Consider the following 12,297-nt stretch of genomic DNA (forward strand, 5'->3'; position numbering starts at 1 on the left):
GCTCTCCCTGTGAAGGACTAGCACAGCCACCTAGTCAAGGTCATCTGAGAAATCATCCAGGGGTGGGGGGAGTGATGTCTGCTAATTTTAAATGTAGATAATCTGATCTCTTGCAGTCTGCATATCCATAAATTTGGTCTTGGGGGAGGCAAGCAGGGCTGATTTTCCTGCACTCTGGGGACAGGATGAGGGCCTTCTAAGCTACATCCGAGAAGTAAAAATGAATTAGTTTTATTTATTTACTTTCTGCTCGTGGTGGATGACACAATTTAAAACAATGTATTCATTCAATAATTCAATCAAGTGGGATTACAAACATACATTCCTGCACTTAACACCGTACTATGTAACAATAAGTGTAATACCAACTGTAAGGTTTTTTTGTATACCTGAGGACAGCTGCATGAGAATAAAAAGAAGGCAGAGCCTGAAAGAGAGCTCTTGACTCACCCCAACTGACACCTTGGGATCATTTTCTTAGTCAAAGAAGAGAGCCAACAACCTGGGAGGGGAGAGGTAGAGGAGTGGAGGCCATTTCTACATATAGCTCGTTTCCCATCCCCCCCCCCCTCAGTTTTAGGCAAGGGGACAAGATGCCCCCCCCCAACTCCTAAGAAATCCTATAAACAAGGATAATTGAGTCTGCGGACTCATATGGATTCAGATTAACTCTTATTTTGCTACAGCTTTTCCGCCATCTCCATCTCCCCTGATGGCAAGTTAGGTGTTCACTCCAAAAGACGTTTTTTCAACACTCCAGGCATTTACACGGTTTCTCCCTCTAAATGAATTCTTTTGTGAGAAGTTAGAATTCCTTTCTACCCAAAAGGGTTTCCACATTCCAGGAATTTACACGGTTTCTCTTGTGTGGCTTCTTTGATGGACAGTAAGTTTTCCACTCTCACTGAAGCTTTTCCCACACTCATGGCATTTATATGGTTTCTCAACTCTGTGAACTTTTTGATGGGAATTAAGATTTCCTCTCCGAGCAAAGGTTTTCCCACAATCCAGACATTTAAATGGTTTCTCCCCTGTGTGAATTCTTTGGTGGGAAACTAGGTTATCTTTCCGCCCAAAGGCTTTCCCACACTCCAGGCATACATATGGTTTCTCCCCTGTGTGAATTCTTTGATGACAATTAAGACTTGTACTCCCAGTGAAGCTTTTCCCACACTCCCCGCATGTATAGGGTTTCTCCCCTGTGTGAATTCTTTGGTGGATAACTAGATTATGTTTCCCCCCAAAGGCTTTCCCACACTCTGGGCATTTGTACGGTTTCTCTCCTGTGTGAATTATTTGATGGGAATTAAGACTTCCTTTCCCAGTCAAGTTTTCCCCACAATCCAGGCATTTATATGGTTTATCCCCTATGTGACTTCTTTGATGGGAATTAACGCTTCTATTCTCAGTGAAGCTTTTCCCACAATCCAGGCATTTGTATGGTTTCTCCCCTGTGTGAATTCTTTGGTGGGAAGCTAGATTATCTTTCCGCACAAAGGCTTTCCCACACTCCAGGCATTTATATGATTTCTGCCCTGTGTGAATTCTTTGGTGGGAAACTAGAGTATCTTTCCTCCCAAAGGCTTTCCCACACTCCAGGCATTTAAATATTTTCCATGTGTTATGGGTGTTCAATTGCATATTAATATCAGATACTTTCCCCCCACTTCCAGTGCTCTCATTCCTATAGTCTTTTTTGTATAGTTTTTGAAGGGCCAAAATTTCTTGAGAACTTTCATCTTGTAAAGTATCAGGATTTTCCCTCCCATTAAGAGTTTTTTCCTCCTCCTCCTCCTCCGTCCTCAATACATCACAATATTCAATGTTCTCCTCCTCATCTGAATATAGGCATTCTCTTTCTATCACTGGATATTCAGTTGCTGACTCCCACACTGCACCTGTTGAAAGAAAAAGAAATTCAACATGAATACAAACAGACACACGCGCACACACGCCAGGGTTTAATAGTAGGGAGGTAAAGGGTTACTACTCTGCCCCATGGCGCAGAGTGGTAAGCTGCAGTAATGCAGCCCAAGCTCTGCTCACGACCTGAGTTCAATCCTGGCAGAAGCTGGGTTCAGGCAGCCGGCTCAAGGTTGACTCAGCCTTCCATCCTTCCGAGGTCGGTAAAATGAGTACCCAGTTTCCTGGGGGTAAAGTGTAGATGACTGGGGAAGGCAATGGCAAACCACCCTGTAAAAAATCTACCAAGAAAACGTCGTGATGCGATGTCCCCCCATGGGTCAGTAATGACTCGGTGCTTGCACACCTTTACCTAATAGTAGGGAACCAACTAAACCAACTAACACAGAGAACACAAGAATTCAAAGGCTTGGTGTCTAGACATACTTTCAAAAGTTCAGGTTGGGATTCTAGTCATGTGACATACTTGATGGTATGGACAGATCCCTAGGTTGTGACAATTACATGGAAAATACCATTTCACTGCAATAGTGATTGACATAGAGATCCTTCTTGGCCTGAATTCCAAGTCAGAGGAACGGCCCCAAAATGTAGTTAAAAACCACTAAATTTGTACTTAGACCACGGAGTGGTTGCTTATTTGGTCTTTGCTGCTAAAGGCAGTGTGGATTGTATGCCTGAGGTGTTTGACTCACACAGTTCCTCCGGCCAGAACTGGAATGATATATTCTCCTCTCCTCAGAAGGGCACACAACAATTTAGGAACAAAATCTTCAGCATTCTCTCTCTTTCTCCCCTTCCAGTACAATAGAGGAGTAGGGGTCTCCACAAATTTTTCAGGTGCAGCATTTCTTTTCTTACCAGTTCAACAGGAGAAGAGAGCTAGTAGGTATTTGTATGTATGGAAAACTTGTAACCACTCTTAAAATAGACTTTGTTATGATGAAATGTACTATTTAAAAGAGTAAATGTGTTCTAGAAAACTCACTTCCTACTCTGGTGCACCACGAGAGGGCGCTCCTGCAGAGGGAAACCCAGGCAAGGCAGTTTGTCTCTCTATGAGAGCATGCCACAGCAGGAAACCCAGGCTGGGAACAGGAAGAGAGCAGGTGGATATGTCCGTCCCCTGACTTTACCCAGCTAGGATCAGGAATGGAGCAGGTGGCAATGCCTACCGCCCACTCCCACCCTTTTGGGATCAGCAGCAGAGCAGGTGGCAATGCCCGTCCCCATCAACTGGCTGGAATGAGGAGCGCAGCAGGTACCAATGCCTGCCTCTGCCTTCACCCGGCTCGGGTCACTGTTCCCCCCTTCACCCAGCCCGGATATGGAGCGGAGCAGGTGGTAATGCCCAGCAACCCTTCAGCTTGCCAGAATCAGGCACGAAGGAGGCAGCAATGCTCTCCTCCTCCCTTCAGTCAGTTAGGATCAGGTGCAGAGCAGGCAAAATGTGCACCCATCCTTCAGCCAGCTGGAATGAGGCGCAGAGCAGGTGGCAATGACCACCCATATTCATCCATCTGCAATCAGGAGCAGATCAGATGACAAAACCCACATCCTTGCCTTCACCTGCTTGGCATCCGGTGTGGTGTAGGAAGAAAAGCCTGCTCCTCCACACAGCAAGGATCAGGCACGGAGCAGGCGGCAATGCCTGCTCCCCCTTCACCCAGATGGGAGCAGGAGTAGAGCAATGCCTGTCCCCCTTTAACCAGCCTAGATCAGGAGCAGATCAGGTGGCAATGCAGTCCCCCATGCCTTCACTCAGCTCCCCAATTCCACCAAAGGCAAGCCAGGAGGCAGCCTGCGACAGACGAATCTAAAGTGCCCCAATGTAGATGCAATCAAGGGGTACTAGAGGGGACCCTTGTCTCTGTGAAGAGACCCCCAACTCAGTAAGGGGTGGGAAGAGTTGGAACAGAGCAAGAGTGGGCAGGAGCTGGAAGCTGTCTAAGTAATGCCTTGTTCTCGTGAAGAGTTTTAAATGCATTGCCCTTTGAGAGCCACTTGGAATATCGGCAACTCAGTTCAATTAAGAGGAAAGGGCAAAGGAGGCAGATCTGTTACTCGTGATCTCCCTGTGGTGCACTGAGAGAGACCAACAAGAGCATCAATTCCTCCTTTCCCTTTCGGTCAGCAAAAGGCAAAGAGGGAGCCATACCAAGATCGGCCAGATTCCCGTAGTTTTCCACCATGACCTCCCAGTGCAGAGCCCTTTGGCCCGGATCCAGCAGAGCCCACTCCTCCGGGGTGAAAGAGACGGACACCTCCTCTAGTGTCACCTGACCCTGAAAGAGAGAAATGTTTTCTCCTCACAGATCAAGACACAGTCCAAAAAGGGAGTGAAACAGAGGGGCGAGGGAGTTCTTCTGAACACATGAAACGGCCTTATTGTTAGCCAAAAAGGCAGTCTCCTAATTAGTTGTGGTAACGCTTAAAGGAGACAGAGCGAGAGGGGCTACTTGGGATTCGCCATCAATATTTACGGGGATTTTTCCCTTAAGAGATCTCTCAAAATAAATCAGCCCAAAGTCCTGCCAGAAAGGTTATATTAGAGGAGATATAAATGGGCAGTCTTACAAACAGACACAGAACACATGCAAGGCTAACTCAGAGGAGAGGGGAGAAAGCAGTTTCAGGGATGGCTATAATTACGAGTCTCAAAGATGGGGGTCTCTGGAGGCAGCATCAAAACAACCAGCATCCCACAGAGAGAAGGCCCAAACAGACTGCTGGACTATCAAGGACAGTATCGTCTACTCAGACTGGCAGTGGCTCTCCAGTGGGTCAAGGGGACGATCCAACGCTTCAGCCATGCCATTCCTAATGAGCCATTTTGACAGAACGGGAAAAGACAGGGTTCTCCTCGGACGAGGGGGCTGGCAGAAGATACAGGCCCCTGGGATGCCCCCAAGGGTTCCTCCCCTACCTGATCCGGTGGCTCGGAGGCAGCTTCCAGTCCACCACAAAGGCTCGAAGGTCCAGAACGACCTACCAGTGTCCCTCCACTGCCTGTGAGAAAAACATAGGATTACATTTCAAACACCAGAGATCTGTGTTCTTACCCTAATTATGGGTGTCCTTGCGAATCAGGAGAATTAGCATGCATGGAGACGATCTAGCGAGAGGGTGTAACTGGGATTTCCACCTATGTATATGAGGATCGTTCCCTCAGAGGACTCTCTAAGGAACATGTTAAAAAAACATTTCTGTTTAAATCCACAAGGCAGAAAAAGCAGTAACACACAAAATGCATACAAGGTTGACAAGAAAATCAGTGAGGAAAAGTTGAGAGAGATTTGGGGAAAGACCTATATTGCACACAATGGCAGAGGGCAGTCCAGTTATACTGTGGAATGTAATTTAGGGCAGGATTGCATCTTAATGGCTGTCTCCAGAGGTGAGACAGTAATACTGGGAAAGCTTGACTGAATATACCTGGATGGTATATAGTTGGTGATTCATGCCCTGCAATTAGAGGAAGGGAAGAGTTATCAGATCTCTGATTAATTCTATTTGGGAAGGAAGAGTTAGGAAGATTGGAAGGGTGTTAATGAGATTAGCATGCACTGTTGGAAGATTTTGCACATCTCCGAGGTGTGGGGCTGATACCCAGCCCTGCCTCATGACTCATGTTACAGTAATTTTCCGTTTAGCTGAGTTGGAAATAATTCTGCCTAGCCAGGCAATATGTCATGTAGTTGGAGCATATACGGAAAAGGGGTTTATGATATAGGCATATTCATAAAATGCCCTTTCTGTGTGAGGGAGGGTAGGGTTGCTAACAGTGTACTTCAGAGAGCCCATCCTAGTGTAGATCCAGAAGAGTTAGCCATGTTAGTCTGCAGTAGCAAAATAGTAAAGAGTCCAGTAGCACCTTTAAGACTAACCAACTTTACTGTAGCATAAGCTTTCGAGAACCACAGCTCTCTTCCTCAGATGCATCCGAGCATAAGCTCCTCTTTGCGGCTTAAGGTAATCCGCACAGGTATCTGACAAAGGGAGCTCTGGCTCTCCAAAGCTCATACGCTGGAAATCTTATTGGCCTTTAAGGTACTACTGGGCTCAGATCTTGTTGTTCTACTTCAGACCTACATGGCTACCCTCTTGAGACTAGAAGACCTTACTGCACATTCAGCAATTGGATATATTGACATCTCAGAGACTCCTGATTAAGCCCTTATGTTACATCACACACATTCTCTCTCACAAAAACACCTACCTTCCCCCTCCTTTAGATTAGGTTGACAACTTCCTCACACAGCCAACCCCCGCAAGGGATATGTTTTTTTGAGACACCCAGAGTCACAAGCAGGTTTTGAAGGATGTGCTCTGGAATGTTTTTGATCATTCCTTACGCCTCAGTCTCAGAGGGTTCCTGTCGCAGACCAATTCTCCACAGAGCAGGACTTGTCCCCTGGGGCTTAGTTTTCTCTTTGTTGCTATTACATCAGTAAATATGTCTGGGGTTGGTCTAGCAGCTCTGAGTCACTGTCTGGGCATGGCAATTAAATGGCTGAGGGAAAAGAAGTCCTCACTGAATCTGGGCAAGCTGGAGGTGAAGCCCTGGAGGATGTCACTCCCCAAATTTGGTGGGGTTCAGCTGATCTTTACTGACTGCACCAAGAGTTACTAAAGGAGAAACAAGGCCCATCACAGGTCCAGAAAGGGTTGGGATAAAATTGGGAGCGATGGGATTTCCTGGAGGCGAGACACAAACAACTTTTCACCTCCTTCACAATAGGATTTCAATACTCCCATCCCACCCATACTGTACAGGTCTGAGGGGATTGGATTTGGGGCTGGATATTAATCCACCCAAGCCTAGATTAATCTGAGGTAAAACTATCAGACCCCAAACAACTTGCTTTTTAAAATGAACAAGAAGGAAATCGTATTTCAGGAAGAAGACAAACCTAAGCTAAATATTAACACTGAAGTGGGATGTAATTTTTGCCATGTACATAGTATGGGCATTTTATTTTAGATTGTTAGCGTGCAGTTTTGAAAGTACGTTTACTGTTGTTTAAAAGGTTTTCTCCTGACATGAGAAGGGGAATGGTGGATGGGTGAGTGAAACATGCTGCAACTATATGGTGGCTGTATCTGAGGGAGCCGAAGGAACTGCAGTTTTTGGTCTGAGTGCTGAGGAAAGGGTTCATTTTTCTAATTTGGTCAAACTGTGTGGAAGCCAGAGCGAGTCTAATTCTGTCTAATCTGAAGCTCCGTTCATCTCTGTGGAAGTCCGAGTGTTTTGCTTTGTGGATGAACACAGCCTAAGGGGCAACAGAGCGAAAGCTTAGTCAAGTTCACTCGGTCAGAGAGTCTGTCAGGTTCAGTGGTTTGGTGCAGAAAAGCCTGAGTGAATTTATGTCCGTGAGGATGAGAAGAGTGTTTATTTGGATAGTGAAGAACTGAGGGAAAATATTCTTTGTGACTGGATCAGCTTCTTATTTCTAGCCTAACTAGCAACTGCGAAGATAATTAATCTTCATGACTCAGCACATAACTTTTAAAGATCTACACGTAACTTGAAATCAGCAATATGCTTATTGTTGTGGATTTTCCGGGCTGTATAGCCGTGGTCTTGGCATTGTAGTTCCTGACGTTTCGCCAGCAGCTGTGGCTGGCATCTTCAGAGGTGTAGCACCAAAAGACAGAGATCTCTCAGTGTCACAGTGTGGAAAAGATGTTGGCAGGTCATTTAAATCTACTCAGGAGGGGTGGGGTTGAGCTGAGTCATCCTGTAAGAGTTTCCCAGGGTGTGGAATGCTAATGGAGGGAGACTTCACTGTATCCTGAGGAGGTTCTTTTGCATATGGATTGGTGCTTGATGTGCTAATCTTCTCTGCAGGGCTATTGTCGGGTATAGGGTGTTTTGTTAGCCTGGTGTTTTTCAGGACTGGAAACCATACTCTATTCATTCTTAAAGTCTCTTCCTTCCTGTTGAAATTGTGCTTATGCTTATGAATTTCAATGGCTTCCCTGTGCAGTCTGACAAAGTAGTTGGAAGTGTTGTCAAGTATTTTAGTGTCCTGGAATAGGATACTGTGTCCTGTTTGATTTAGGATATGTTCAGCCACTGCTGATTTTTCCGGATGGCCAAGTCTGCAGTGTCTTTCATGTTCTTTTATTCTTGTCTGGATGCTACGCTTTGTGGTCCCAATGTAAACTTGTCCACAGCTGCAGGGCACCAATCCATATGCAAAAGAACCTCCTCAGGATACAGTGAAGCCTCCCGCCATTAGCATTCCACACCCTGGGAAACTCTTACAGGATGACTCAGCCCAACCCCACCTTCCTGAGTAGATATAAATGACCTGCCAACATCTTTCCCACACTGTGACACTGAGAGATTCCTGTCTTTTGGTGCTACACCTCTGAAGATGCCAGCCACAGCTGCTGGCGAAACGTCAGGAACTACAATGCCAAGACCACGGCTATAAAGCCCGGAAAATCCACAACAACCATTGTTCTCCGGCCATGAAAGCCTTCGACAATATATTAAACACAATATTTGTTTAAGTAAAACCTCTATTTCATCTGGCAAAAAGAATATCCATTACCTCACAACCGCCCCACAAACTGACTGTTCTGTCATCCTACTAGCAATAGCACAGAGGTCCATTATAAAAGTCATACTGAAAGAGAACGAAGGCAAAAAACCTTTGGTGGAAGTGAAAATCTAACAGAATGCCAAGGACATCAGAGAGGCAACAATGTACAAGGTCACATAAAAGGGAGGGGGTGACAGAATTGGGGGATGTATGCACAGGACATGGCTGGGAAATAAGTCGCTTGGGCAGCTTCACCACAGACCCATGCAGCCCTTTTCTGCACCTTTGATACATCTCAGGCCCACCCAAAAACCTACTGGACTCCATTCAAATGTATGTTCCCTAGGAGGGGACCCTTCTTTTTAACTCATTGGTGCCAGGAAGAGGCTCTGGGCTTCCCCAAGACTCCGTCCTGTCCGCCATCCGACTGAATTTCTATGTAAAGCTCTTAAAAGACATCATTTCTGAGCTAGGCCACAACCTGACAACACTTACAGTCCTGAACTTAAGTCCAGCCATTTTTGCCAAAGACCTCGTTTGGGGCTGACAATTTCCTTACACACCACCTCTCCTACTCTGCACCACCACAACAAGGACCTGGCCCCTATTGGCTGATTCACAGAACTGCCCTCACTGGCTCTTGTCTCAGGGGTACTTTTCCTTTCTCTGCTTGTCACAAGCGTGTATACAAATAGTTTAAATCAATGAGAGCATTTTCTTCCCTTTTTCGTTAGCCTAGATTCCACCTAGGCTAAAGCTCGAAAGATAGAACTGAGACTGGAATGAAACATTTTTTTCCATGGAGAATTCCCAGGAAAATACCAAAGTAGCCCAGAAATGGACAGCTTAAAGAAGGAGTCCTAGAGGAGGCCTTACCCAGCAAGTTGGCACTTCCATCGTTGTCCCATTTGGTTCCCCAGGAGAACGGCCTCTGCCTTATATCGGATGGCGCCTTCTCTGCTCCAGGAAAAGCATCAGCCCCTCTAGATGGGTCCTGGCACTCCAGACAAAGAAAGAGGAGAGGGATTAGAACAGGAGGAGGGCAGAGAAACACCTGGGAAGGGAATATCCATAGGCTGATTCCTTGAAAAGGTTGTGCACTTAGACAGGGAGGAGTTTCGGGATTGTCTTTTCACAATATTCTGCTCGTTGGAGTTTTCAGGATCAAAGACGCTCACCTGTCCTCCTTGCTTTGCATCCTCTGTCTGGCTCAGGAGGAAGCCTTCGGCCAGGGCCACCGCCTGGGAACTGGTCTCCGGCCCACATTCCCTGACCCAACTCTCCATCTCTGGGGGCAGGACGGCCAGGAACTGCTCCAGGAGCACCAGGTCCAGCATCTCCTTCTTGCTGTGCCTTTCTGGTTTCAGCCACAGCTGGCAAAGATGGTGGAGTCGGCTGCATGTCTCTCGGGGCCCCTCGGCCTCCTGGTAGCGGAACTGCCTGAAGTGCAGGCAACGGACATCTGAGCTGGTGCTGCCATCAGCCAGGATCTTTCCCACAGGTCTTTCCCAGAATTCCTCTCTGCTCCCAGCTGGGATGGCCTCAGGGCCATTTTCTGCTTCTGGCCCAGGCAAGCTTTGATTTCCCATCTTGACCCCAGAGCTTCTTGCTCAGCTGCCAAGTCCTTTCTGAGGGCTCCTAAGTCCTGCAAAGGCAAGAAAATACTTTGTTAGTAAAAGTAAGAGAACAACAAAGTACCACACTCTCTCCACTGTGACTTTGTCTAGCCTCCTTTTCAAGACATCTGAAGAAATGGCCATAACGCGTCTTGAGATCCTGGGGTGGATCCAACCATCCTCCAACTAGCCATAATCTGGCCTGAGGTTTCCTCCAATGGAAGAGCCACTTAAGGTGAAGGAAAGCTCCTGAGACCAGCAGAAGGCTTCACATTTAGGCCCAAGGAAATGGTGGGGGATGAACTGATACTGTATTTAGTGGAATGGTTGCATATGAGAAGGTGCCTCTCTGACTCTTGTAAGAAGTTTGTTGAGTAAAGACAGCAGAGGTACCGGCATTTAATTTTTAATAACTGCCAGGCAAAAGTTCATAATTTCGACAAGGCTTATAAAGGTCATTGGAAATTTCCCAGTTGAGCTGGGGGTGTTGGAAACTGGGGGTCAAGCTACAAGTGACGAATGACACTTGATCAAGTGAAGAGCAAGTGAATGGCAAGTGAACAGGGAGGAATACACGTCAGTCAGTTCCCTTGCCAGGCAAGTGTCATTCGTCACTCGTAGCTTGACCCTTAGACTCCCGCACTGAACATCTTCCCTGATGGGGGAGGGGCAAAGGCTGGCACCAACTGCCACAAGGAGCCAGAGATAAATGTGAACAGGGGAAAAGCCCCAGATGCTGAAGGAAGGAACAGAGGCTAAGATACTGGGTGCTAGTTCTGAAATGAAGCAGTGAAGAGAGGTCTTTTATATTCCCTCTGGGAAAGGGAAAGGCAGCTCTGCTTTCAGGCCCAAGTTTTACCTTCACAAATCTTTACCATCTAGCTTCTTCAAGGACCGGCCCTTCCCTCACGAGTTGAGTCCTTCCTCAGAGGCCTTGCCCAGACAGGTCCAGATTCTGAATGAAAAAGCAGGGCTTTTGTGGCTGTGGCCTCCGGGCTCCCAGATCTCACCCTACCCCCATCTATTTGCCAGGTGAAAGGCCTTTTTATGTTTTGGGGAACCATGTGGAAACAGGATTATAGTTAACATTTATTTTATCTGGCCAGTGTTTAAGATGGCAATATATCACCTTCACGTACCACCCAAGTATCTTAGCATCTTTTATGCCATCTTTATAACCTTAGAACATTGCTGTGGCTGCCTCAACCGTTTTTATTATGGGACACTGGTTTCCCTGTTAGTTTTTGTGCTGCTAGTCATGATTTTGTATCAGGACACAAGTCCTGTTAAGATTGCATGACTGTTGCTGTCCCATGAGACACAGTTCTTGATTCCAAAAGTATGTCAAATACTGTCTATTACAGGCAAAACTCTAAACTGTACATTGCATGCTATTAAAGCAATAACACAATTGTAGATGTGACTAGGCTTAAATGTATTTCAGTTTACCCACAGACGTCTGCCCACCCCTCCCAAAAGTCAGGGGGTGAATAAGCAACTCGTCATCCGATTGGTTCAAACTTTTAGTAACTCCGACCTCTCTCCTGACGGCATAAATGTTTGGAAAAAAAGGAGCAGGGGAGGTTCGGGGCCGCGGGGAGCCGTTTTTCCCGCCTGGAGAACCTCCTGCCAGCCCTTCCGAGCTCTTTGCTAGAGGCTCGGCCGTCCGGAGCCACTGGAGACCCTCTGCAGACACGGCCAGCCAGCTGAGCGCGCCTCGGTTAAAGCGTTACGCGACGCCGCTGCTGGCGCTGGGGAGCCCCGCTGCTCACTCCCCTCCCCGGGGAGGGCTGTGCAGATATCCCCACCCTCGGACTCCTGCTCACGAGGCAGCCACCGGACCCTCCCAGAGCCCACCAGGCTCCGCCCCTTAAAAGGCTGCCCCCCCCCTCCCGCCTCCCCTTGGCCCGCCCGCCCCCTCCGGGCTCCGCGCTCCCTCCTTCCACCCACCCTGCAAATCTCCCTCCCCTTCAGGAGCGCCAGGGAGGCTCTCGCTCCCCCTCCCGGATTAGGGTCGCCGCTGACCTGCGTCCCCTCCCCGGCATCTCCCTTCGACCCACCCCGATTGCCCAGGCTGGCAGCCCCCGGGAGGAACGAGGCCACCCTACGGAAAGCGTGGGAAAAACCAACGCCACTTTCCCACCGGGGAGGCGGGGTGCAGGCAGGAAGTGACCTCGCCAACGCCCTTTCCTCGCGGCTGCTCT

General features: G+C 47.7%; 1 protein-coding gene across 4 annotated transcripts; it reads right to left on the reverse strand.

Annotated features, from left to right (window-relative positions):
• Positions 1-248: 248 nt before the first annotated feature.
• Positions 249-12,238, reverse strand: LOC129327077 (zinc finger protein 391-like). Of its 4 annotated transcripts, none has more exons than XM_054975505.1 (7): positions 12,154-12,238; positions 10,953-11,048; positions 9,656-10,122; positions 9,354-9,471; positions 4,850-4,932; positions 4,082-4,208; positions 249-1,898 (listed from the first exon to the last, which is right to left on the reverse strand). In XM_054975505.1, the coding sequence occupies exons 3-7, from the start codon at positions 10,064-10,066 to the stop codon at positions 850-852; spliced, it is 1,788 nt and encodes a 595-aa protein (XP_054831480.1). In that variant the 5' UTR covers positions 10,067-10,122; positions 10,953-11,048; positions 12,154-12,238; the 3' UTR covers positions 249-849. The 4 variants fall into 4 exon arrangements, with proteins under 4 accessions (XP_054831480.1, XP_054831481.1, XP_054831479.1 ...); XM_054975506.1 differs by lacking the exon at positions 12,154-12,238 and adding an exon at positions 12,044-12,118; XM_054975504.1 differs by lacking the exon at positions 12,154-12,238 and adding an exon at positions 11,631-11,762.
• Between the last annotated feature and the right edge of the window lie 59 nt (positions 12,239-12,297).

Source organism: Eublepharis macularius, chromosome 4 (genome assembly GCF_028583425.1).
Source record: "Eublepharis macularius isolate TG4126 chromosome 4, MPM_Emac_v1.0, whole genome shotgun sequence".
NCBI lineage: Eukaryota > Metazoa > Chordata > Lepidosauria > Squamata > Eublepharidae > Eublepharis > Eublepharis macularius.

What these genes read in the sequence shown, in the direction of transcription:
- LOC129327077 (XM_054975505.1), bottom strand. Translation starts at nt 10,066, where the DNA reads ATGGGAAATCAAAGCTTGCCTGGGCCAGAAGCAGAAAATGGCCCTGAG. An exon ending in ATGCAAAGCAAGGAGGACAG is followed by an intron (nt 9,472 to 9,655) that starts GTGAGCGTCTTT and finishes CTGGAGTGCCAG; the next exon opens with GACCCATCTAGAGGGGCTGA. An exon ending in CCTCCGAGCCACCGGATCAG is followed by an intron (nt 4,209 to 4,849) that starts GTAGGGGAGGAA and finishes TCTCTCTTTCAG; the next exon opens with GGTCAGGTGACACTAGAGGA.